The sequence below is a fragment of the Harpegnathos saltator genome, unplaced genomic scaffold, assembly GCF_003227715.2.
Source record: "Harpegnathos saltator strain DR-91 unplaced genomic scaffold, Hsal_v8.6 scaffold119, whole genome shotgun sequence".
Lineage (NCBI taxonomy): Eukaryota > Metazoa > Arthropoda > Insecta > Hymenoptera > Formicidae > Harpegnathos > Harpegnathos saltator.
In genome coordinates, this window is record NW_020229894.1 from 764,243 (window position 1) to 786,458 (window position 22,216).

General features: G+C 46.1%; 1 protein-coding gene across 4 annotated transcripts in view; it reads left to right on the forward strand.

Annotated features, from left to right (window-relative positions):
• The window catches only part of LOC105184959 (putative ferric-chelate reductase 1 homolog), a 29,233-nt gene extending 11,941 nt beyond the window's left edge, over window positions 1-17,292 (forward strand). For 2 of the 4 annotated variants that reach the window (XM_011144091.3, XM_025304283.1), the window contains exons 2-12: window positions 593-912; window positions 2,708-2,799; window positions 3,807-3,966; window positions 8,358-8,567; window positions 9,393-9,488; window positions 10,412-10,568; window positions 11,189-11,415; window positions 13,312-13,552; window positions 13,960-14,072; window positions 14,463-14,576; window positions 15,212-15,398. In XM_011144091.3, the coding sequence (XP_011142393.1) occupies window positions 595-912; window positions 2,708-2,799; window positions 3,807-3,966; window positions 8,358-8,567; window positions 9,393-9,488; window positions 10,412-10,568; window positions 11,189-11,415; window positions 13,312-13,552; window positions 13,960-14,072; window positions 14,463-14,576; window positions 15,212-15,352 (1,869 nt within the window). In that variant the 5' untranslated portion in view covers window positions 593-594 and the 3' untranslated portion in view covers window positions 15,353-15,398. Of the gene's footprint in view, window positions 1-345; window positions 513-592; window positions 913-2,707; window positions 2,800-3,806; window positions 3,967-8,357; window positions 8,568-9,392; window positions 9,489-10,411; window positions 10,569-11,188; window positions 11,416-13,311; window positions 13,553-13,959; window positions 14,073-14,462; window positions 14,577-15,211 lie in introns of those variants that run through there. The other 2 variants (XM_011144093.2, XM_011144094.3) reach the window with 2 other exon arrangements.
• The last annotated feature ends 4,924 nt before the right edge of the window (window positions 17,293-22,216 follow it).

A 22,216-nucleotide genomic window follows, 5' to 3' on the forward strand; every position in this document is an offset into this window, starting at 1 on the left:
ATCCCGGAAACGTGGGGAATTACACGACGCGAATATTGCACGGCAGTGTAGAGTAATAACTCGCGCTATATATTAATGCATAATTCAAATAAGACCGGAAAGTACTGATAAGTTTAATTATCAGATCGCAAATACACAGACGAGCGAACAATATAATATTCATCTTGTTGCGATATAATAAAATTAACATGGACGTGTATAAAACGACACACTTCCCGATGAAACGTTATTTTAGTGCCGAGCTGACCGAATTTTGAAGGCAATCCCCGCGAATACTGAGAACGTCGAGGAGGGTCATTATTTATTGAAACTTCTCCGTCTGTCGCTACTTCGCAATTAGATCTGATTAAAAAACGCGAGATAGATCGGGAAGCGTCATACAGTCGAGCATTAATTAATTGCTCTCACTGATCAAGATTGTTTTGACGTTCTCGACGAGAACGGATGGCTTTTAGATATTGTCCGAGAAATTTGCTTCGAGCAGGAGAGAATACTGGAAGCCGGGACAATATGTGAGCGTCAACAATGTACCGTGTACGCGCAGCGTTTGTATTTGTTTAACGAGCGTCTTGGCGCGCCTTTTCCGTTGCAGAAATGTCGAGGACGCTGCTGTTCCTGACTATCGGCGTACTCGCGAAGGTGCTTGGGTTACCGGACGGAGCACCGTCGAGGACATGCTTGGATCTGACTCCACGGCACTCCGGCATCGATCCCCAGTCGTCGTCCCCACCTTATCAGGTGCTCCCCGCGGCCGGACAAGGCAGGATCCGACTGATCCTCGGCAGCCCCCAGGGCCTCGCATACGAGGGCTTTATGATATTCGCCAGGGACATCGACACCGGTGATTTCGTAGGCGAATTCACGAACCTGCCCGATTCCGCGAGAATCGTCGAGTGCACGCAGGGCGTACCGGTAGGTCGATCTCTCGCGCTTTAAACTCCGCCATTTATGCTCCCGTCCGAGCCGGCCGCACAGTAGGGCAAAACTGACATTTTTTGTTCAAAATGGTCTAGAGACCTCAAAACTTAACGAAATGAAACAAATTTCTTTTAAATTACTCGTTGAAAGATAACGAAAAAGACTGTCTGAGCCGATTTTAGAAAAAATTCAACCCTAAAGATCTACAACCCTATAATCCCACTAGAAAAATACACAACTTAATAACGAAAAACCACAATCGGCATAAATCGGTAACTTTAACTCTAAAATCCCTTCAGCCATTAGCTCAGTCACACCAAAACTACTAAAACACACAACACAACAACCCCATAACTCCATAATCTAATAACCCAAAGACTTATAACGGAATAACTACAAATCAATTATTACAAGTGACAATAAAATCACAACTCAATAACACTATAAACAATATCCCCATAATCCACACAACCTCACACTTCAATAACCTCAGAACCCAAACCATAATTGGACAACCGTATTTCGCAATAATCCCATAATTCAATATCCCTATAATCCAACAACCTCGTAATATCATGTCTTAATAAATTGCAATAACCATACAGAATAGTTATTTTGTTACCCAATAATCTCATAACTTAATAACCGAGTTTTTACATACTGTGTTTAGAATGTACAACAATATATTCATAATACATATGAATTTATTGTTGCAATAACTTAAGATTCGGTAAAATCGAACTTGAAGCCTCCTCGTGGCACATCCTGAATACACTTTTTCATCTGAAAAGTGTAGCTAATTCGGTTTGTACCAGACTATGAGCAAAATTACTATAGTTAGTTATTATAGTTTTCATTTTGATTATATGGAGTCATGGAGTTATTGTTTATGGTGTTATTGAGTTTTGATGATTTTATTATCACTTGTAGTAATTGATTTTGTAATAGTCCGTTATAAGTCTTTGGGTTATGGGGTTGTTATGTTGTATATTTTAGTTGTTTTGGTATGATTGAGCTATTGGCGAAAGGGTTTTAGAGTTAAAGTTACCGATTTATGTGTTGTGGTTTTTCGTTATTGGGTTGTGTATTTTTCTAATGGGATTACAGGGTTGTAGGTCCTTAGGGTTGAATTTTTTCAAAAATCGGCTCAGACAGTCTTCTTCGTTATCTCTCAACGAGTAATTTAAAAAAAATTTGTTTCATTTCGTTAAATTTTAAGGTCTCTGGACCATTTTGAACAAAAAATGTCAGTTTTGCCCCACTGTGCGCCGGCCACGCTCTCGTCTTTAAAACGTGATTAGGTTCCGCGGAGTAACGTTTCTAAGGTTTCGCGTTCGCGAAATAAAAAGATCCACGGTGTCTGCGCGCGCGCGCGCGTGCGCGAGGAAGCGGATAGTTCTCCGGTGAAAAGGTGGTTTAACTCGGTCTCTTAAGAATTTCGAGCCTTTGCCCGTCCGACCGGGTTAAAACGCTCTCAAGTTTCAGATGAATTTTCCCAAGTTCTCTGGCCGGGAAATGGGATCGCCGCCCGCTCTCTCGACGTATCGATCAGCCGCGCCGCGGAATTTTTGTCGTTAATCGCGAATCACGACGTCGATCGCGCTCGATCGATGACGTACGATGCGCCAAGTTGCTCCGTTTTTACGCGAGGAACGATTTCCTGCAGCCCTGACGTTTCCGTGTCGCTCCGCGAGGTCGCGAGTGTCGTTTATTCAGTGTCTTTCGCAAGCAATCCGCCGACGCGCGCAATTTCTTATCCAAAGCAATGTTTCCTGCTTCTTGTGCCTAGAACGCCGTGACTCACGTGAACACCAGCAAGAAGCAGAATCTTGAGTTTGATTGGGAGGCTCCGGTCGATTACGAGGGTACCATTATCTTCAAGTAAGTAACGTCATGTAACAATGAGCGATGACTCCTCATGAGAGAATCACGCGCTTTAGCGGCGTGATGATCGCAGCGCGTGAGTGAATTCTATCGCACGGCGGCGGCGGGATTCTCGCGCTCCGCTGTCATCCTCTTATGTAAAAAGCCGAGCTCGCCGATGAGAACTTTGGGATTTGGGCCGATATTTTGCGTTTCGGTCGGTGCGCCGCGGTCGAGCGGTCCACTTGCTAATTTCCTGCATAAAATTGACGTCGCGAATTGCGGAAATATATTCGCTCGATCCGGACTCGATCGATCCCGGCCGCGTCACACTCGAGCGAATTAATTAATAATCTCCGTCGCGCATTTAGATATTTCTTGCCGTGCACGAGAGTAGTCTGCTTGTTATTCCCTCGAGCCGCTCTCGCGCTGAGATCGCGCGTGCGCGCGCGCGCCCGCGAAGTTTCGGAACACCTGTAAAATGCCGAAACAAGAAATGTCAGCGAGACTAGAAACGGCTTAATTGTTGAGTCACGGTTCCCGCGACTGATCTTAGCCGCCGCCTAGCGCGACTCAGGTCACGCACACTCACTCACTCTCTTGTACGCGCCGAAGTCACACACACACACACACACACACATACACATGCATGCGCATACAAAACACAGACACACCGCGGCACGATGTGTCACACTTATGAATCACAATTAGGTATTTACTGTACGCGCGGTTTGCGGCTCATATTTGGAATTCGAGACGACCGCGCGCGCGCTCGCGCGGATATAACGGTGCGCGAGAAACGCGCGAGACATTCCTTATGAAGCTTTCCTCGTAAGAGTCAATACGGAATTGCTAATGTATGTTTAATACAGTCATCCGGTGCTGCACCCTTTCCCCCCTCCCCCCTCTCTGCGCGCCGTGCCCCGAATACGGGGGTATTGTCTTATCCTTCGAACGTGCAAATTTCGTGCAACGCGGGGGGGCACCACCGGCTCTTTTGACCCCGGCGATTGTTCCTTTCGCAGCTCCACCTTCGCTCAGGATTACAGCACGTACTGGGTCGGCGTGGAGTCGCCCCGAGTCACCGTTCTCAAGCGATCTATTGACGTATTGGCCTCACCTACGCCCATCACCACTTACAGGACCACCACGCCGCCGTACTACAGCCAGACCGTCGATTATGCGGTAAGTGTTCGCCGTCGGCCGTTTTCACGGCGGTACAAACACGGGCGCGGTGCTGCTGCAGCGCGTCAGACGATGTGAGCGAAGCCCGTAAGTTCCGGGAGAAGCGCGGTGGTTCTCGCGGCGAATATCGCGGATTTGGTGGGACGCACGAGCTGCCGCGGACTTGGCCACAAAGGGCGCTCGTTGATTATATCCTGTACAAAGGACACGTCAGATTTGTTGAAAAGTCCGTCCTAGCGGAATTTGATTAGTTCGTAGCGCAGCGGCGGCCTCGTACACACGAGATATCCCGTATCTTTACGCCGCGGAAGGCTCTCGGACGGATCCTTTAACGAGGGCGAAGCTAACTTTTTATCAGTGATGGATCGTGTTACGTGTAGGAAATCTCCACCCTAGTCTCCTCGTGTGCACACACACACACACACACACATACACACACATACGATATGTGTATACATCATACGATATAAGCTATCAAACTTTTTCTGCAAGATAATAGCTTGCCCTTTCAATTAATTGCACCGCCGCACTTTGGGCGCGCGCGGATTAAAATCGATAGCGATATTAAAATGCATTTCAATTCTCATTCGAATGTTGTTGCGGCGATACTTTAATTAATGAAAACCGTCGGCCAACTACTCGCGAGTTAAATAAAGGATTACACTCATTGTTGTTATTGAATGAAAATTAAAATAGTGCGGTCTAATAAATCTCCAGTTTCGCAGTTGCCCGCGTAATTCAAGTTTAATTAAAATCTGCCTATATCCTCATTAAGTGCCTACACCCGATAAATATCAATTATGATGTGGCACGAGTGAGTAGCAAAATACGGCGCGCCATAAAACGCGAGGCGCCACCGCGGACGGTCCGCGGCGGAATGTCCTGTTTCACGAAAACTACGTTTGTGTGCTCAACCCACAATGAGACCTTTCTTCATCGTATTCTGTTTTGCTAGCGCCTGCAGGAGCACGTGCGAATATATTTTACACAAGCACACACACACATCAAGATCGTATCTTGCAGGATCGATCAGTCCACGGGTCAATTAATGTTTCATTCCCCGTCAGCGACAATTTATAAAGATGAAACATTGTCGCACAAACGCGCGAATCCGAAGCGGATCTTCTGACCGATCGAAAAGTTAAACGCGAACGAAGCTCCATCGTCGCACGATACAATTATTAGGTTGTTGGGAAAGTAATTTCGGGTTTTTCATCAAATGATGATGGTGTTAGTTGCTTTTTAATCTCATCCTAAATCAGAAAATCATTTTACATTTTTACAACGCACATTTCGAGCTTCATTTGAAAAAGAGTTGTTTCGGAATTCGTCAATTTGTTGTTTTTATTTGGTGTCGCATAAAAGATGGAAAACCAACGTGAGTATTTTCGTCACATTTTGCTTTTTTATTGCCGTAAGGGAAAAAATGCAGCACAAGCAAGAAAAAAATTGTGTATCGTGTATGGAGAGGATGTGTTGACTGAACGCCAGTGTCAGAATTGGTTTTCGAAATTTCGTTCTGGGCATTTCGACCTCAAAGATGCACCACGTTCTGGAAGGCCAGTTGTGATGCTGATGAAGATCAAATAAAGGCATCGATGGATGCAAATCGTCATTTAGCAACACGAGAAATTGCTAAGATTGAGATTGAATTCGACCGAATTGTGCATGAGCATTTGAAACAACTTGGTTTCGTTTCAAAGCTCAATATTTGGGTTCCACACGGTTGGGTTCTCAAAGAAAGAGATTTGATTCGTCGCACTACCATCTACGATTTGCTGTTGAAACGTGAGGAAAACGACTCATTTCTGAAACGACTCATAACTGGAGACGAAAAATGAATTGCGTACAACAATATTAAACGAAAGAAAAGATCATGGAGCAGATGAATCAGCTCAAAGTACATTGATATCCATCAAGAAAAGGTGATGTTCTCCGTTTGGAAAGGAATAGCTTTTTTTGGACTGCTATCAAATAACTACCAAACGATTCGAATATATATTGTCATCGATTGGACAAATTGAATGATTCCATCAAGCTGAAGAGACCAGAATTGGCGGACAGAAAAGGTGTTGTGTTTCATCATAGCAACGCCAGACCTCACACAAGTTTAATGACTCGCCAAAAACTGTTAGCGTTTGGATGGGATTTGCTACCGCATCCACCATATTCGCCATCCGATTGTCACTTGTTTCGGTCACTGCACAATTCTTTGGATGGTAAAACTTTCGATTCGAATGAAGATGTGAAAAACCGCTTAATTCAGTTTTTTGCCAATAAGGACCAGAAGTTCTACGAGCGTGGAATCATGTTATTATCTCAAAGATGGCAAAAGCTGTTAGAACAAGATGGTACTTAACGGAATAAAATTTTTCTTTCTACTAAAAATATCGTCTTTCAGTTTCGTGCAAAAAACCGAAACTTTCCGAACAACCCAATAAAACGAGGTGTCTCCGAATTCTCGTGCGCCCGCGTTCTTGCGAGTCCTCCTCGTTCGAAAATCGAGAGTCAGCCGAGTGGTTCAATTGATACGCGAGAGGAAAAAATGTTTTGTATACTTCGCTCTGTGTAACGCAGGTGCGCGCGCGCGCGCGCCCTCTGTAGAAAGTAAAGGAAAAGAGGAAAACTCGCGATACGCCGGAGAGGCGAATATATCGGCGCGTGACGCGTGCATGAATTATGCATTTATATGTGTACACGCGCGAGCACATGGACATAACACGCGCGCGACCGCAAGCAGCGTTCTGGAATTTATGCTTTATGTACTTTCACCGTTCACTTCCGCGATCGTTCGATTTCGTGTCGCGGATTTTTTACGGCGCGCATTGTTAGCCGCTGCACGAGTTTCATCTTTATTGCGCGAGCTTCGTGCCGACCGTCGCTCGCTCGCCGAGGCAAGTATTCGCGCAACTGCCGGCCATCAATTCCCGCGTGTATCCGCGTTTTTTATATTTAAATAATATTTGATTTAAATCTGCCGGAGTAATCAGGGACTGGGGACAGAAACGCGGCTCCAGTCTCCGGCAATAATAAACCGCAACTTACACACGAAACTTTCCGCATTTGTATATAGATCGCGAATTACAAATGCATAGGTTTCATTTGCATCTTGCAGACCTTTGTAAACAAGCTGATCGATAAGCAGCGCTACCCACGAACGGCTTCGCAGTTCGCACGCTGTCGTTTCGCACGCAAGTAAACCTGTAAATCGCCGCCGAGTCCTCCGCGAGAGTGCCGAGAGTTCCGAAACTTTCGCGCGAGTGGCCAACAATTTCGCACGACGGTTACCCGCGAATAATTACATCTCGCCGAGTGCGGGCGAGTGGCCTTTCCTTGAAAACGCCGCTGGATCGTTCGATCGCGATAAAAAAGCGTAAAAGTACACCAAAGAGCGGTAATGGCGAACGCGACCGCCGGAGCGTGAACGCGCGATCCCGCCGAGCGTATCTAAGTTGAAGGCTGGTCGTCAAACTTCTCTTTCTCCCTCGCCGCGGATTTCCTTTTCGTTCGAGTTGCGAACGAGCGAGCGAGCTCGCGAATTGTCACGGGTGATTCGCTCGACAAAGTCTTCCTTTGTCTCGTGCTTTCTCACCGACGTATCTTGAATTCTCTCCCTCCCTCTCTTTCTTTGCAATTGCGATGAAACACCGTCAATCGAAGATAACGTTTACTTGCCGGAGACATCGTTTATCAATCAAAGACATCGAATGTTTTAAATGATTGGCGTTTTAAATTGAGAGACTTGCCTTGCAGCAAGAGCAACATTGTTCCAAGCTGCGCAAGCGATCTCTTTAGTCCTTTACATCCTGATGGTACTTCAAAATACCGCTGTATATAAGCGCTCACATATTTTTATATTTTTTTCTATGTCTTGCTCCACGTTCCACGGTGCTTACAAGTACCGACTTAAAATTTAGTTAAGTAATTTAATTCATTTAATCAATTTAATTAATTTGATCTAAATTGTTATAAAATTTATTTTCCTATTCCCTATATTCTTAATATACTATAAAGCTACTTAATTACACAAAAATTTAATAAGGACCTAGGTAAATTGATTCAGGCTGTAAAGGGTTAATCGCCGACTCGATCATTTCTACGTACGACCTCCGCGACGATGATCCAGATTGCACGAGACCAGCCGGAATCAGCCGAAACATGTCCTTGCATGCCTCCTGAGTGCATGCAAGGTGATCCCAGCAGGTGTTGCGCTATCTGGAAAGTGAGCGAATTCCGGTGACCGAAGGCTGGCTTCCATCTGCCGCCGTCATTCGATTCCGATCGGGACGCGGAAGGATGTTGCGCGCGATCATGTACGCGCGGCAGGACAACGGCCGCCGCCGGCGCGAATCCCCGCGTCATCCTCCAGATGTGCGCTCTCGTTGTTGCAGACGAAGGTCGAGGAGGATCCGTTCTACGCCGGCTGCCACGTTACGAAGAATTGCTTCGGCGCGCCCGCCGGCTGCATCAAGAGCAAGGACTGCGACGCCGCGGTGGCTGTGACCGTGCAAGGCGACCAATATCTGTTCGAGCTGCAGGGACGCGGGACTACGCCGAAAGCGAGATATGTCGCCGTCGGCCTGTCGGACGACAAGAATATGGTAATTGTCGGGTTGCTCAAACGCGCTTAAGTACACCGCCCGGCTTTTTTGCTCGGGACCGCCGCACGCGCGATTGTTCAAGCGGAAACTTGAACAATCGTCGCGGACATATTTTCCGCGCTAGATTTCCTTCGGAATCTCTATTATCCCGTCCTAGTTTTCGGCGGGGTGGCTCCGCGAGTCTTTGCAGGCGCGTGAGGTGTTCGCGTTCCGCGAGATGATCGCGAGAGATGCTTGAGAAATGAAGAATCCCTTTTCCTCCTCGACCTCCCTCTCGGAGGTATTCCTCCCGCCTATTTCCCCCCGAGGTCGTCACTCTCTCTCGACGTTCCGTCGTTCAATCGGATCGTTTCCTCGCGATTCGGCCGCGTCTGATTCGAGTCAACAGCGCGTAAAACGATCGTCTCTGTTCGATCTAAACGTTAAATATGTCCAAGGCGGGTGTGTGTTTGTTACGCGAAGGGGAGAATAAAGTATGCGCGATATAAGCGCGTGCCGCCGCATGAATTCGGCGGCGGTGACCCGTGTCGCGGCTTTCCAATTACTCTGCGGGGATTGCAGATTAAAATGTAATCATTAGACAAATGCAATCGTGTGCGCGCGCGCGACGCATTCTTTATCGCGTAGATTGGTTTACATAACGTCGCGGATCGTGTAATATTTATCTCAACAATCAACGCCGCCGCGTCGATTACGGTAACGTCGAACGAAGTTACGTTTGTTCTGCGCAATCAATTAAGCGAGTAATTCACGGGATTAATGATGGAGCAAGAGAGTTAAGTTATAATAATAATAATAACGCTGCGAAACGTGGTGTGAGCGCAGGGTGACGACAGCGTAGTCGAGTGCGCCAACGAGGATGGAGAAATTGCGTTACACATGTCTTGGAATTCCGGCAAGAGTAACAAGCGCCATGCGACGGTGAGTATCGTTTACCGTGCCGTGCGGCACCGCCTTCGCGGCGATGCGCGCCTTTTGTGCTAATTAATTCGCTCTGCGCTCTGCCGGGAACGAGTCTGGCCCATTAAATCCCGATTATTACGCTCACCATGGAGCCGGCAGTGTCGCTGCCGCGCTGTAGTGCGGTAAATCTTCGAACTGTACAAATAATTACCGTAGTGTTCGTAGTAAGAATAAGGAGGAGGTGCGGTGGGCGAATAAGGGGGAGGGGACGGGGGGGGCGAGTATATTTTCGCACCTCGCTGTCGCGGGGCGAGCAAACTCGCCTCGTTAAATTGCATTTGACTCGCAATTTTTTGCCGCATCGCTCGTGGCGGCAGCGACGATTGCGTTAACGTGAAAAAAAATACGGCGCGCCCGTAGCGGAACTGCGGGACTTGTGCGGAAATAACGGGTGCGTGTAAAAATATCCCGTATACAAAACATATCCGGGAGTAAATCGTCACATTTCTACAGCCTGTCTTCACCTGTCGGGCATAATGTTGCGTTAATTTTGGATCTCGAATATTTCACACACGCTCGTGTCTCCGTGAGATTTCCGAACAAACGGCGAAAAATTTCAGACAAACAGAAGCGAACGTCACGAACGACGCGATCTGCATCTTCGAATGAAAACTCTCACGCTCGGAGAATGTTTTTCCGGAGTTACTCGTCGAGATACACATGTTGCAAACCGATGTTGCAAATTGAGATATTTTCGCGAGGAGACGTCTCGCGAATTTGTTGGGTCAGGTCGGACAAATAGAAGAGATAGAACGCGCTGGTTTCACGTTTTCTTTCTCTTTTCGTCTTCGAATCATCTTCCGCGGCTTCGTTGTTCACGAAGTGACTCTCCAGTCTGACGAGCGTTGATCTTGTCTTGTTTCGCGACACTTCGCCCACAGCCGGAAGGCGCGGTCCAGCTCGAGTCCAAAGCGATCAGAGACGGCGTGATCTACTGCAAGTTCCGGCGGGACAAGCTCACTACTGTTCACGGACGCACATATGACCTCGTCAACACCCCGTACCACCTCCTCGTGGCTGCTGGCGCGGAACTCAGACGTACGTACACAACAGGCCGGGAATTAGCGGCGATTCCGACGCGGCGGCGTTCTCCGCGCGTTTAGTCGAGATTATCGCCGCGCGCTAAGCCGCGAGAATGGATTTTACGGCGCCCAGCCAGTCCCGATGATGTTCAGATTCACAGCGCTGCGTCGTTTCGCCGCCGCCGCCGCCGCCGACGACGTCTCGTCGCGCTCTTCTTCTCTCTCCGGATAAAGACAGAAGAAATCTTGGCAACTTTGCGCGGAGAGTAACGAGAAGTTTGCTTCTTGCACGCTTCTCTCCCGTCGAGAGAGCAAAGTGCGTAAAAACTTGGCAACTTTCTCGCCGGGCAGCATGAAATAACTGCGAATTTGATAGCTTCCTTACGCGCGCGCAACATCGCTAAAACGCGGACGCGAGGCGTGAATGAAATATGGATTCGCATCGATCCGCTCGTCCCGCGGCATTCTTGTCGTCTTATCGCGTTCAAATCGCGTTAAAATCGTAACGTCGTAAGTCACGACGATCGCGCTCCGGAGAGGCTCGCTTTCTCCTTTTTGCCGCCGCGCGTGTGCGAAAGCTGCACTCGCGTGCAAGCGAGCGCGCATCCACGTGTGCTTGTTCTTTTCGGCGTTTAGCGAATGGAGTTGCCTTCCACAACGTCGACTACCTCGGGACCAGCGTCTCGAAGAAGCTGTCCGACGTCGGGGAATGGACCGCGGCCAGCGACATACTGATTCGCGTTCACGGCGCGCTCATGTTGGCCTCGTGGATCGGCACAGCCTCCGTCGGGATGCTGCTGGCGCGATATTACAGACAGACGTGGGTCAATTCCCAACTGTGCGGCAAGGACCACTGGTTCGCTGTAAGTAGCGCGCGATTTCCCGGACAATCGCTCGGACATTCCATCCGCGCCGTCTCGGCGCGGCGTCTCGACGTTTTCCTTCGGAAAGATCCTTCGGATTTAACTATTTGCGCAGCTCCGTTTCTCGATGTATCTCGGTCGCGACGAAAGTGCAAACGTGACCGAGTTATTTGTACGCCCGTTCAGCGTGATTCCTTTGCTCATGAAAGAAGCTTAGCGGGTTCGCTTGATTATGACAATAATCTTACAAGCGGATAACGAGCGGATTTCTCGTCTTGTTCGATCTAAAATCGTTTTTTAATATTTTAATATTTTCCTAGCATTTGATCTCATCTCGCAAGAGAGAGAGAGAGAGAGAGAGGGCTTGAATTAGTTCAAATCGTGATATGTTACTTTGATGCGTTATTTCAATCTTTGCGCGACTTTCTCGCGACGTGTCACTTTGTCCGCAATAACGGATTGCAAAGATTGCACTTGACAATCCCGTACGCTATTTCGAGATTACTCAGTTATTTTCTACCTGCCTTCATTGCGAGTATCAATCAAACGGACAGCGCGAAATGAAGACGCGATCACTAATTCGCATTCGCATCTCTGCGTTTTTCAGTCGTGAGAAACACTCGTGTAGAAATTTCTGTACCCGTATAGGATTTTCCCAGATACAGTTTAGATTCCAACTAGAATACCCAAATTTGTCCCAAAATAGGTTATCCCATCACGATACCAATTAGAAATCCCATTCTTGTCCCAAAAATGGTTTCTCTATCTAGAATCGGAACAGAAATAACGTGTAAATTCCAATCTTTTTTTATTAATGCAATAGGGATAATACAAATATTTTTTGTCTTAAATTGTTCCGTATTCGGACGTAATATAATACATTTTCGTTTTATACAATGTATAGGATATATTTTTATATTTGAAGATAATTTGATTAATTCTTACATGTGTAAATTAGATGAGTTTGTCAGATATTTATATATATTCTTTATTTTTTTAGCTTGAGAGCTTTCTATTAATATTTTTTCATAATTATTTCTCTCGCAAACAATTTGAGTTATTTTAAAAATCGAATTAATATATATATATATATATATACGTATATTAATATATACATATATCATATTATTAATTCGGTTATGTATATGCATTATTGTTGTATATATAAGAGATAATTATTATATATTAATATTTACAATAAAAAATATATATTTTAAATACTCATTTATTTTATAAAAACTTCTCACAAAATATTGCTTCAAGTATTTATGCTTTAAATATTTACATTTTACAAGTATATGTGTGTATGCATATATATGTAAAGTGTAAATATTAAGATATTGTACATCTCATTCTTATCATAGAATGTAAAATGAAAACCAGAAACATTTTTGAGAAAACGTTGGGAATGACCAAACAGAATCTGTTTGTGTTCCCCATTTAGAATGGCATTTCTAAAACATTACACTTCTAATTAAAATCTGTATAGATTTCCCAGTTAGAACCCAGACATATTTTGAGAAATCGGGATAGAACCCAAATAGATTCCAAAACATTTTCTATACGGGTACTGTGCCATCCATCAATCTCGCGATAATTCGGTGGCACGAAGTTAACTTGGTCTCTTCGTTTGGTAAGAATTATCCTATTAATTACTACAATTCTCTGAATCCTGTATCGTTATCCGCGCGACTGAATGGTCATAACGGCGTGAATTTCCCCGGGCATTGTTCGGCTGCCGACATCGTCAGCGAAATGCTGGAACTCGCGTTAATTCCTCGACGCCCAAAGTACACATCATTAACGTTCGAACCGCGCAAAAAGGAAAGCGACCCTATCGGCTCCTTTCCCGCGCTCCTTTCGCTGTAATGAAATCCTATCGATTTTCCTCCCAAGTGGCACAGGTTCTTCATGGTGCTTACCTGGTCGATGACGATCGCGGCCTTCGTCATAATATTCGTTGAACTGGGCGCATGGAGTTCCGCGACGATACACGCCTCAGTCGGTCTGGCTACTACAATTCTCTGCTTCATTCAGCCCTTCATGGCGGCTATGAGACCGCATCCTGGCGCACCACGAAGAGCTCTTTTCAACTGGGTTCACTGGTTCGTCGGTAACGTGGCGAAAATCTGCGGCCGTGAGTTGAATTGTTCGATATCGTAGAGCTTTCCGCGCTGCACTCGCTATTATTCTCTCCCTTTTCTTATTTTCATTCCCGTGAAACCGCATTTGGTTACGCTTGATAACGATGAAATTGCAGTAACAAAAGGACGAAAGGAGCTTTTCAGTTATCTTAATCCCATGTAATCTTGATCCCATGTAATTTAGTAATTTAGTAACGTAAAGTAATTTTTATGTATGTCGATATACTTTTATTCGTATCTCGGTCGTGTCACAAATTGAAGAAATTCGTTTTTAATTCTATTGCTCGCCTTTTCAATTTTTAACTTTGTCGAGAGAATGACTCGTACGATAAAATAGTTGTATGCAGCGCGCAATAAATAGCGGCGCATGAAATAAACAATTTTCGGGTATTTTCTCTAGTGATCGCGATTTTCTTCGCGGTGCGACTGAATAAGGCTAAGCTCCCGGAGTGGGTCGACTGGATTCTTACCGCATACGTGATGTTCCACGTCCTGATTCACCTCATTCTCACGGTAAGAATTTTTATTTGCTAAATCCGCACGTGAAAAACCCCCGGCGATCTCGCCGGGCGGTCCGATGGGAAAAAAATTACGAGCGGATCTCACCGAGCAATTTATTAATGCAAACGCTCGACCGTCAGAATTTTGCGACGACAACGCGGAGCCGAGTCGATTAATAAATTCAAATTTCCGCATTTTCCCGAAATTATCTCCCAATCTGGACTTTCTTCGTGAAAAATGGAAATTTTTCTCAACGCTAAGCGGAATTCGGCGAAAGATCGGATAATCGCGATGTGTTTAACGGGATTATCTTCCGCGCTGAGTAACAGTCGTGTCACTGCGCGCAGCCGGCTTTCTAATTAGAATTAAGATCGCTGATGTTTTCGCGGGTTTGCGTTGCAGTTCCTCGGGTGCGCATCCGACAGACAAGCCAGTCAGAGAGTGAATTCATTCCCGATGAAAGACATGCATTCTCGCGGATCAATGGTGCATCCTGATGCGAGGCGAGATGCCCCGGTAAGATTTTCTAAGATAAGAATGACGCGATCAGGCAATTTTCTCGCGCACGTCAGTCCGCCCTGAAAAGTTAATAAAACTGACAGAAATGAAGAAAAGGAAAAACATCACCGTTGACGATACTAATCTGTTTTCGTAAACGGTTTATAAACACGATATCCTCGTTGTGATCCGTCAGAAGTGAAGAAGAAAGCTTTCGTCTATATCGAAGGAAAAGATCTCAATCTTGCATTATTTTATCGCCGCATTTTGTTTTACATTTTATTAGCGACTGCAGTAGCGCGTTTTTTTACGTATATTTTCGAAATTTCCGATGGCATTTCCTCTGAAGGTCTGAGCAAATTCACAAAATTCATCAGAAAAATTCGCAGGAATTCATAAATAAATAAAGATCGCGTTACACACAAGCTCGCTCGCTCGCGCGCGCGCGTTTGCGAGGGTAACAACTAAAAATAAATCGGAAACTCCTGCTGATACATGCATATATACACGTAAGTACGTCGGGGCCGAGAGGGAGAGAGAGAGAGAGAGAGAGAGAGAGAGAGAATCGGTACATCCCGCTCCGGAAAATAATCCGGTGCACAAACAAATATCGGTGCGCAAACAAAATCTCATTGAGTATTTCCATCCGACAGCACTCCGGCATGCGAAAGTTCATTTTCGCTGTGTACTTTGTGGTCGTCGCGGCGTTCGTCGTGGCCCTCGTGGTGATCACCGTGTTGGCACCCATCGAGGAAACATGGGCCACCTTCACCAACACCATCTCAAATTACTGAAGTCGCTAATCAACGTCCCGTGGCGGTGGTGCGCACTGTCATCGCGCGATACTGACGCGCGAGGAGGAAGCTTTCAACTACGGGGAACGCGGAGAACGCAGCCTCGCACAGAGAGTTCGACGTGTTCCCGGGATGACTTTCTGTATGCAAATTAACACGAAGAATGCGCAAATCCTACGCGTGGAGATGCAAATGGGACCACGACAGCGCGCCGAGACACGAGAACGAGAACGAAGTGATCGGTGACGTTCTGACGCGATTGTTTTTACTCTCCTTCTTTTCTTTCCTTCCCTTCTCTCTCTTTCTCTCTCTCTTTCTCTCTCTCTCTCTCTCTCTCTCTCTCTCTCTTTCTTTCTTTCTCTTTCTCTCCCTCTTCCTCTCATTTAGCAGATAGCCGGATGACGTTCACATTATCGCCCTTTATCCTGATTATATTTGATAATTAGAGATAGATTTCTGTACATAACGTTCTTAATTTACTCGGAAAAAGCTAAAGTGTACGCGTTTGTTTCATTTGCACGGTCGATCCACGATTATACGGATTAACTTTGGACAGTGGAGACGAGAATAATTAATCGGCGACATTAGAGATTTTTGGTTTATTCTTCTGCGACGATATTTCTGTACATACTTAAAAACAAAAAATTTCGGAGAAAGTCTCCGAAGGTGGTCTCGGCGAGTAAAATTTAATGTAATCAATAAAACTGAATTGCGAATATATTCTCTCTCTCTCTCTCTCTCTCTCTCGAATGTTAAAACACGATTAATATCGAAGTCGTATATATTAATCGGACGGATTACTTTTGACGATGGTACGGATGAAATCTCCCGCAGAATGAAATAAATGAATTGTGTACAAACGTGCGAAATAAGATTAAAATAAATTCAAGCGGAATATATATTTTTACGGATCACACACTTTTTATCATGATATATTGAATTATCGCGCTCTCTTAGCGTCTGCGAAATTAATAAGCCGGGAGTCGCTCGCGGAAATGTAAACCCCATCTGCGACCTTCTTTATTGATTCTCGCACTTACAACGAACGCGCGAGCCGCCTCTGTCGTCGCACGGCAACGTGTACGCTTTTCATTATCATGCAGTTATCACGAATTACTTTCACGCGAACGCAACGACCAAAGCGCATGCAAAAGTCCCCCGTTTGTTATTCCATTTCTCATCGCGAATATTCTCAGGTTATACCGACACGTATCGAGAGAGCATTTCCGAGAGTTCGATAGGCGATAACGATTTTATACGGTATGTGCGCCGATATTTATACTTAAATTGTCATTAAATTAATCGTTAGATTAACATTGGTTGTCGAGGACATAAGAGAGAGACTAATGATCGATTTCATCAATCTTCCTCCGGATGGATATCGCGCCCGGTTAAATCCGTGCAGCCTTTCTTTCCTTAACCGCGCATTAGCGCCCACGATTATTCCCGAATCGCTTCTGTCCTTAACGAAGCGTCGAAAATTGGCGAATCATCAATTTAATCTTTATTCGCTCTCCTAACGAGATTTCGGGGAAGGTCGATGAAGGCGCGAGGAGTTTTTGTAAGCATAAAGCTAGATTTAGATTGATTAAACACAGTCGCAGCTACTCACATCACTCTCGGAGAGGAGAGCTCGATGATTTTCATGCGAAGCGAGCGGTGCTTTTTTTCTACTTATATACGTATAATACTTATTATTTATAATAAGATTCGCAGTATTAGCTACGTTTTTCCATTCCGTCCTCTCACACTCCCCTCCCCCTCTCCATTTCCCCCGCCCATCCCGCGAGTATTTTTGCTACCATTTCGAGCGAACTTTTGTACCGTATTCGACGTGTCACTTCGGTGACCGATAGGGACCGATGTTGCCAACAACAATGGCGGACAATGTAACGTTGTTAGCCTTATTGATTGTTAATAAATATATATATACGTATGAACATATACGGAGTTTGGGCTCTGTCAATAGTCATAAGATGGATTAGATACGGGCGGGTTTACTATGCCGTAGGAAATAAATTGATAGCAGGGTAACATACAGGGTGGTTCGCGTGGAATGCGCGACAAATTTATAAGAGAGTTTTTGGACTGGAGTTTTGCGACCCAGCAAACGCAATATCATGTAACGCACCTATTAGATGTAATTTCTTACTCAACAATGTAACTCTTACGTAACACGTGCGTTACATAAGCGTTATATTGCTGAATAGGAAATTACGACTAACAGGTATGTCACACGTTACATTGTGTGTTTGCTGGGAAAGTACGCCGGTGCGCGCCCTACTTTATTTATTTGTCGCAACGCGAGAACGTAGCGCATCGAATTGTTAAGATCAATTTTCTCTTCTTTTTTGGTTTTTTCATTTCTGCGTCAAATTAATACAATGGAAAGAGAACCGATGGAGTAAAGTTACGCTCCAAGCAATTACAGCTAACCAATTAAATTGCTTTTCATCGCGCCAATTTTTTTGTTCCACCTATAAAAAGTGAAAATTGTTAGCTTTCCCAGGCGACCCAGGCACTTTGATTTCACGTGCAATAAACAAAGCATCGTATCGACATGGTTTTCAACGTGCGCGCGCGTAAGACTTTAATCGATCGATATATCATGAGATAGGGACGTCACAGTGACCATCGAATGACTACTAAACAAACAGTTTTCAGTGTAGCTTAGCCGAGCGAATCGGGCTGTAACATTTTTCGTACGGGGATTACCCCCTTCTTTAATATCCCCGGGATGATCCGTTTATCGCCGGGATCCTGCAGAATAGGTCACCGGTTGAACACGATTAACTGTGAGGTGCTGCTGTTAACCGGATTACGCGGAACTTGAGTTTTCTAAAGTAATAAAGGGGAGCTCTCTACGGCAAACTGATGAAATTCATAGCGCTATACACTGGGTGTCGCAAATAAACCCGGCGGCCCGAGGACACGATCGAGATTAATTAACGTCCGAGGCGCGAAAGTGGCCGCTCCTAGCTCCTTTGTGCGCGGCACCTTTGTGCACCTTTAATTCCGCCGGTAACACGTAGAACCCGCCATTGTTATTTTTATTATGTTCTAAGCACTCAGATAGCGCCACACCGAAACATAATTAATGCGAGATAACTTTCTGACGTGGCGAGTGACACGCATAATTCCCACTACATAAAATGAAGCTCTTCCTCGACAGGTACGTATTCTCGCTCAATTTACATTAAATTCTTGTCTTCTCTCCCCGGACGGCGAATTTTATCGTACGATTAATTATTTAAGTCGCGTGTGATTGGAAATCGAAGACTCGCGATAATTATTTCACGGCCGCAACACGAGGGACGAGACTTCTTTTAATTGTCTCACTGTCTCCGTCGGATTTGATTAATAAATTCCACATCTCTTGAGGATGTGTGGGTGTATGTGTGTAGCGATTTTATACACTGTTACCCATTTGATTCCTTCAGGATTAAGCTTAGTAAGAAAAACGAGTACAGAGTACAGAGTTGCTAAAGACACCCTATGTGCGTCGTAACACACTTTACTGCATTTTAATTGACTTTCCTGTGTTTATTTTGTAATTTAATTTATAACATGAAATGAAGATCCATTAACTCGCGGAGTAACTTCAAATATTCTACAATGTACGCTGCCGTAAATATCATAGATTATATCGAGATGAGAAATTTATATACACACATACATATAATATGTATGCGTATGCGTATGCGTAAACAAAGGGGAAATGTGCGACGATAAGATATAATCTATGACAATGAGCACTTCCTCGCGAGCTTCTGGCAAAAATTCAAATCGCCAGCACGCGATGATAACGCGATAAGGTTATCTCGCTTTGTTCACATGAGTCATGCAGTTAGGAATTGCCAAGTGTAGTAAAATTCTACGTAGCACGTATGTCTGAAAGACGTTTCCAAGGCGTCCGTGACATCGGAGAGAAAAGTAGAACGCCTTGTTTGGACGTCTTTACGACGTCTTCGGGACATCTCTGTGTGTTGTGCGAGCTAGCGATAACGATATAGTACGTGATACACAGATAACACTGTACGAAAACCTACGAATCAATAATATATGAATGAACGAGCTCGCAAACCGCACGGTTCGATCGCTTTCTCATAAATAATGCTCAATTACCTGCAACTCTGCGCAATTTTTCACTCGCACGGTCGGCCTTTCGAGTCTCCCGGACTCCATCTTATTTTCGAAAGGCCGAAAGATATATCTCAAGGCGCGCGGTGAACGCAGCGCCACCACCGGCGCTGCACGCGCAACGCGACGCGGCCTCGCTCACACCTCGGCCGCTACGTCCTTGTGCCGCTCTCTCGCGCACCCTCGATCGGAAGGCACGCATTTCCAGGCGAAATGTTTTCAGGGGGATAGTAACGCGGCGGCTCAGGCAAAAAAATGGCGGCGGCCGATCGAAGGCGGTGGCGGCGGCGGCGTTATGACGCATACCGCGCGGTGGAGGCGGCGGCGGCGGCGACGACGTTGACGTCGACGTCGACGTCGACGTTCAACGACAACGACGACGACGACGACGACGACGATGACAACGAGGACGAGGACGGTGGCGGTGGCGGTGGTGGTGGCGATGGTAGTGGTGGCGTCCCTCGGCGGCGCCACCGTCGAGCTACCCCCGCAGTTCGATTGGAGACACCGGCCGGCACCGACGGCCGTCGCGACGCTCCGCGACGCGTGTGTGCGTTCGTTCGAATATTCGTCGTTCGCGTACAGGTAGAGACAAATTTCGCACGGAAGGATACCACAGGAGAAAGTCGGAAACGAGGAAAAGCTGCTTCGCCCGCGGAACGAAAGAGAAAGCGAAAGGGAGCGAGATAACTAGTCGAGAAAGAGAGTGAGAGAGAGAGGGAGAGAAAGAGAGAGAGAGGGAGAGAGAGAGTTGCGCGAGACAGGTACGGGGAAAGCCGGGAGCTTACCGGCGACGCGTTCGGCCGGGGTTTACGGTGTTGGCGAATGGATTATCGCAAACCCTACGAGGGGTTCGATGCTAGTCGAATTCTGCGACATCGCGACGTTCGCGCGATTGACCGCTTCTCGTCCGTCTATTTATCCGTTCGTTCGTCCATTCGTTCGTTCGTTCATTCGTTCGTTCGTTTATTGGTTCGTTCGTTCGATTGACGACCGAACAGCGCGTATACACTACCCTTCGCCGAAGGGCATCGCGAAAGCGCTACGCTTTTTCTCTTATTGATTCAGCCTTTCGGTTCGCCTGTGGCGTTCGAGCGATCGCTCGATAGGTTGCGTGTTCGCACGCATTGCGAATTCTCGCCGTCGTCGCCGCCGCCGCCGCCACCACCGCCGCCGCCGCCGCCGCCGCCGCCGTCGCCGCGCCGCCGCCGCCGCCGTTGTGTTTTCGACGGTGAGTTCGCGCGACATTGTGAGTCACCTCCGTGCTTATCGATCAAAATTTAGCCGCCGCGCGATTTTCGACGACTCGCGCGTCGCTACAGGCAAATCGACGCCGCACAGTTGCAGAATAGATCGTGTCTCATCCGCGGAATCAGGTTGTTGCTTGTTGCTCCCACCACCACGACGCTGACTCGGAGAAAGCCGACCTTTCCTGAGGAACGAATTTCACGCTCAGCCGTGTAGATTATCCGGTAATCGTTGGGCACAGTAGAGGCTATTAATACGCAAATACACGGGAAATTAAGTCCCCAATAAGACGAATAACCCACATAACCTGTATAACCTACATGTCTCATGCATTAAAGACACAAATCGTATCTGCCGCGGGAGTGGGAAACTTACTTAAAAGGGAGGAATTCTCACACACAGTAGATTCTTTTCTCGAAGATTCACTCGATTTCGCAGTTACATTCGAAGATTAATCGCGCGCGATGATAAAATGTGACGCGTCATTTCTCCGACGTGAATCTCCGATACTATAAAAGATTGTTGAAAAGTTGAAAAGACCGATTCGATATTAACGCCACACACTGTCTTGTCGAACAATTTTTTACAATCATTCTCACCTCTTATTTATCGTTAACGTTACATCTGTTGCAAAGCGCATCTTGAAGGGGAGGGGGGAGGGGGAAGGGGAGGAATTGAATAATGCAGGGCGATTTTTGTTGCACGCGTCGCGCGACTCGGATTACCAGGTAACATAAATAGCGTAAAATTTCGAGTGCGCGAGAGAGTATTTGGGATGTGACATGGAATGGCTTCAAGCTACGTGTCGAATTACACGCGACGCCAGTTTGTTAAGGGTTAAAATCTGTTTGTTATCGAGTCGCCGGATAATGGCACTAGCGTAACCCGATTCTTTCCTTTGTTACTGTATTTCGCAGTAGCTTAAGTCGTATCGCGCGGATAAAAGCTCTCGCCTTCTCGCCGTCTCGCGTTCTTCAAAAATCCTCGACGGATCATACGACGCGCGCATAAACATCCTATTATTACGCGCTACGAAAACATCAGTCGTCTCGCGTATCGCGCGCATAATTTACCTCTGCCGGTACAGCAAAATTATATGTCGATACTCTTTTGTGTGGACGTCTCGATATTGACGAGATCAACACAGACGGGGGACCCACGGGCCGAAAAGCGCAAACGAAGAATTTTTGAAATACGCCGGCGTTGATAAAATATCGCGATATCACGGTCGGACCGTATCACTTATACGCGATACGCGTAGTTGCTGAACATCGCTGAAGACGACATTTGCGCGGCCAAAAGTGATCGATTTAATCTTATATATTTTATCACGTACATTCTCTCCGCGTACATGCGGAATATCTATAGACAGCACACATCACGCGTGAAATTACACGTTATATTTAATTTATGCCCCTGCTAATTTCACACGGTATATACAACTCGTCGTCGTGAACGCACAAATAGATCTGTACA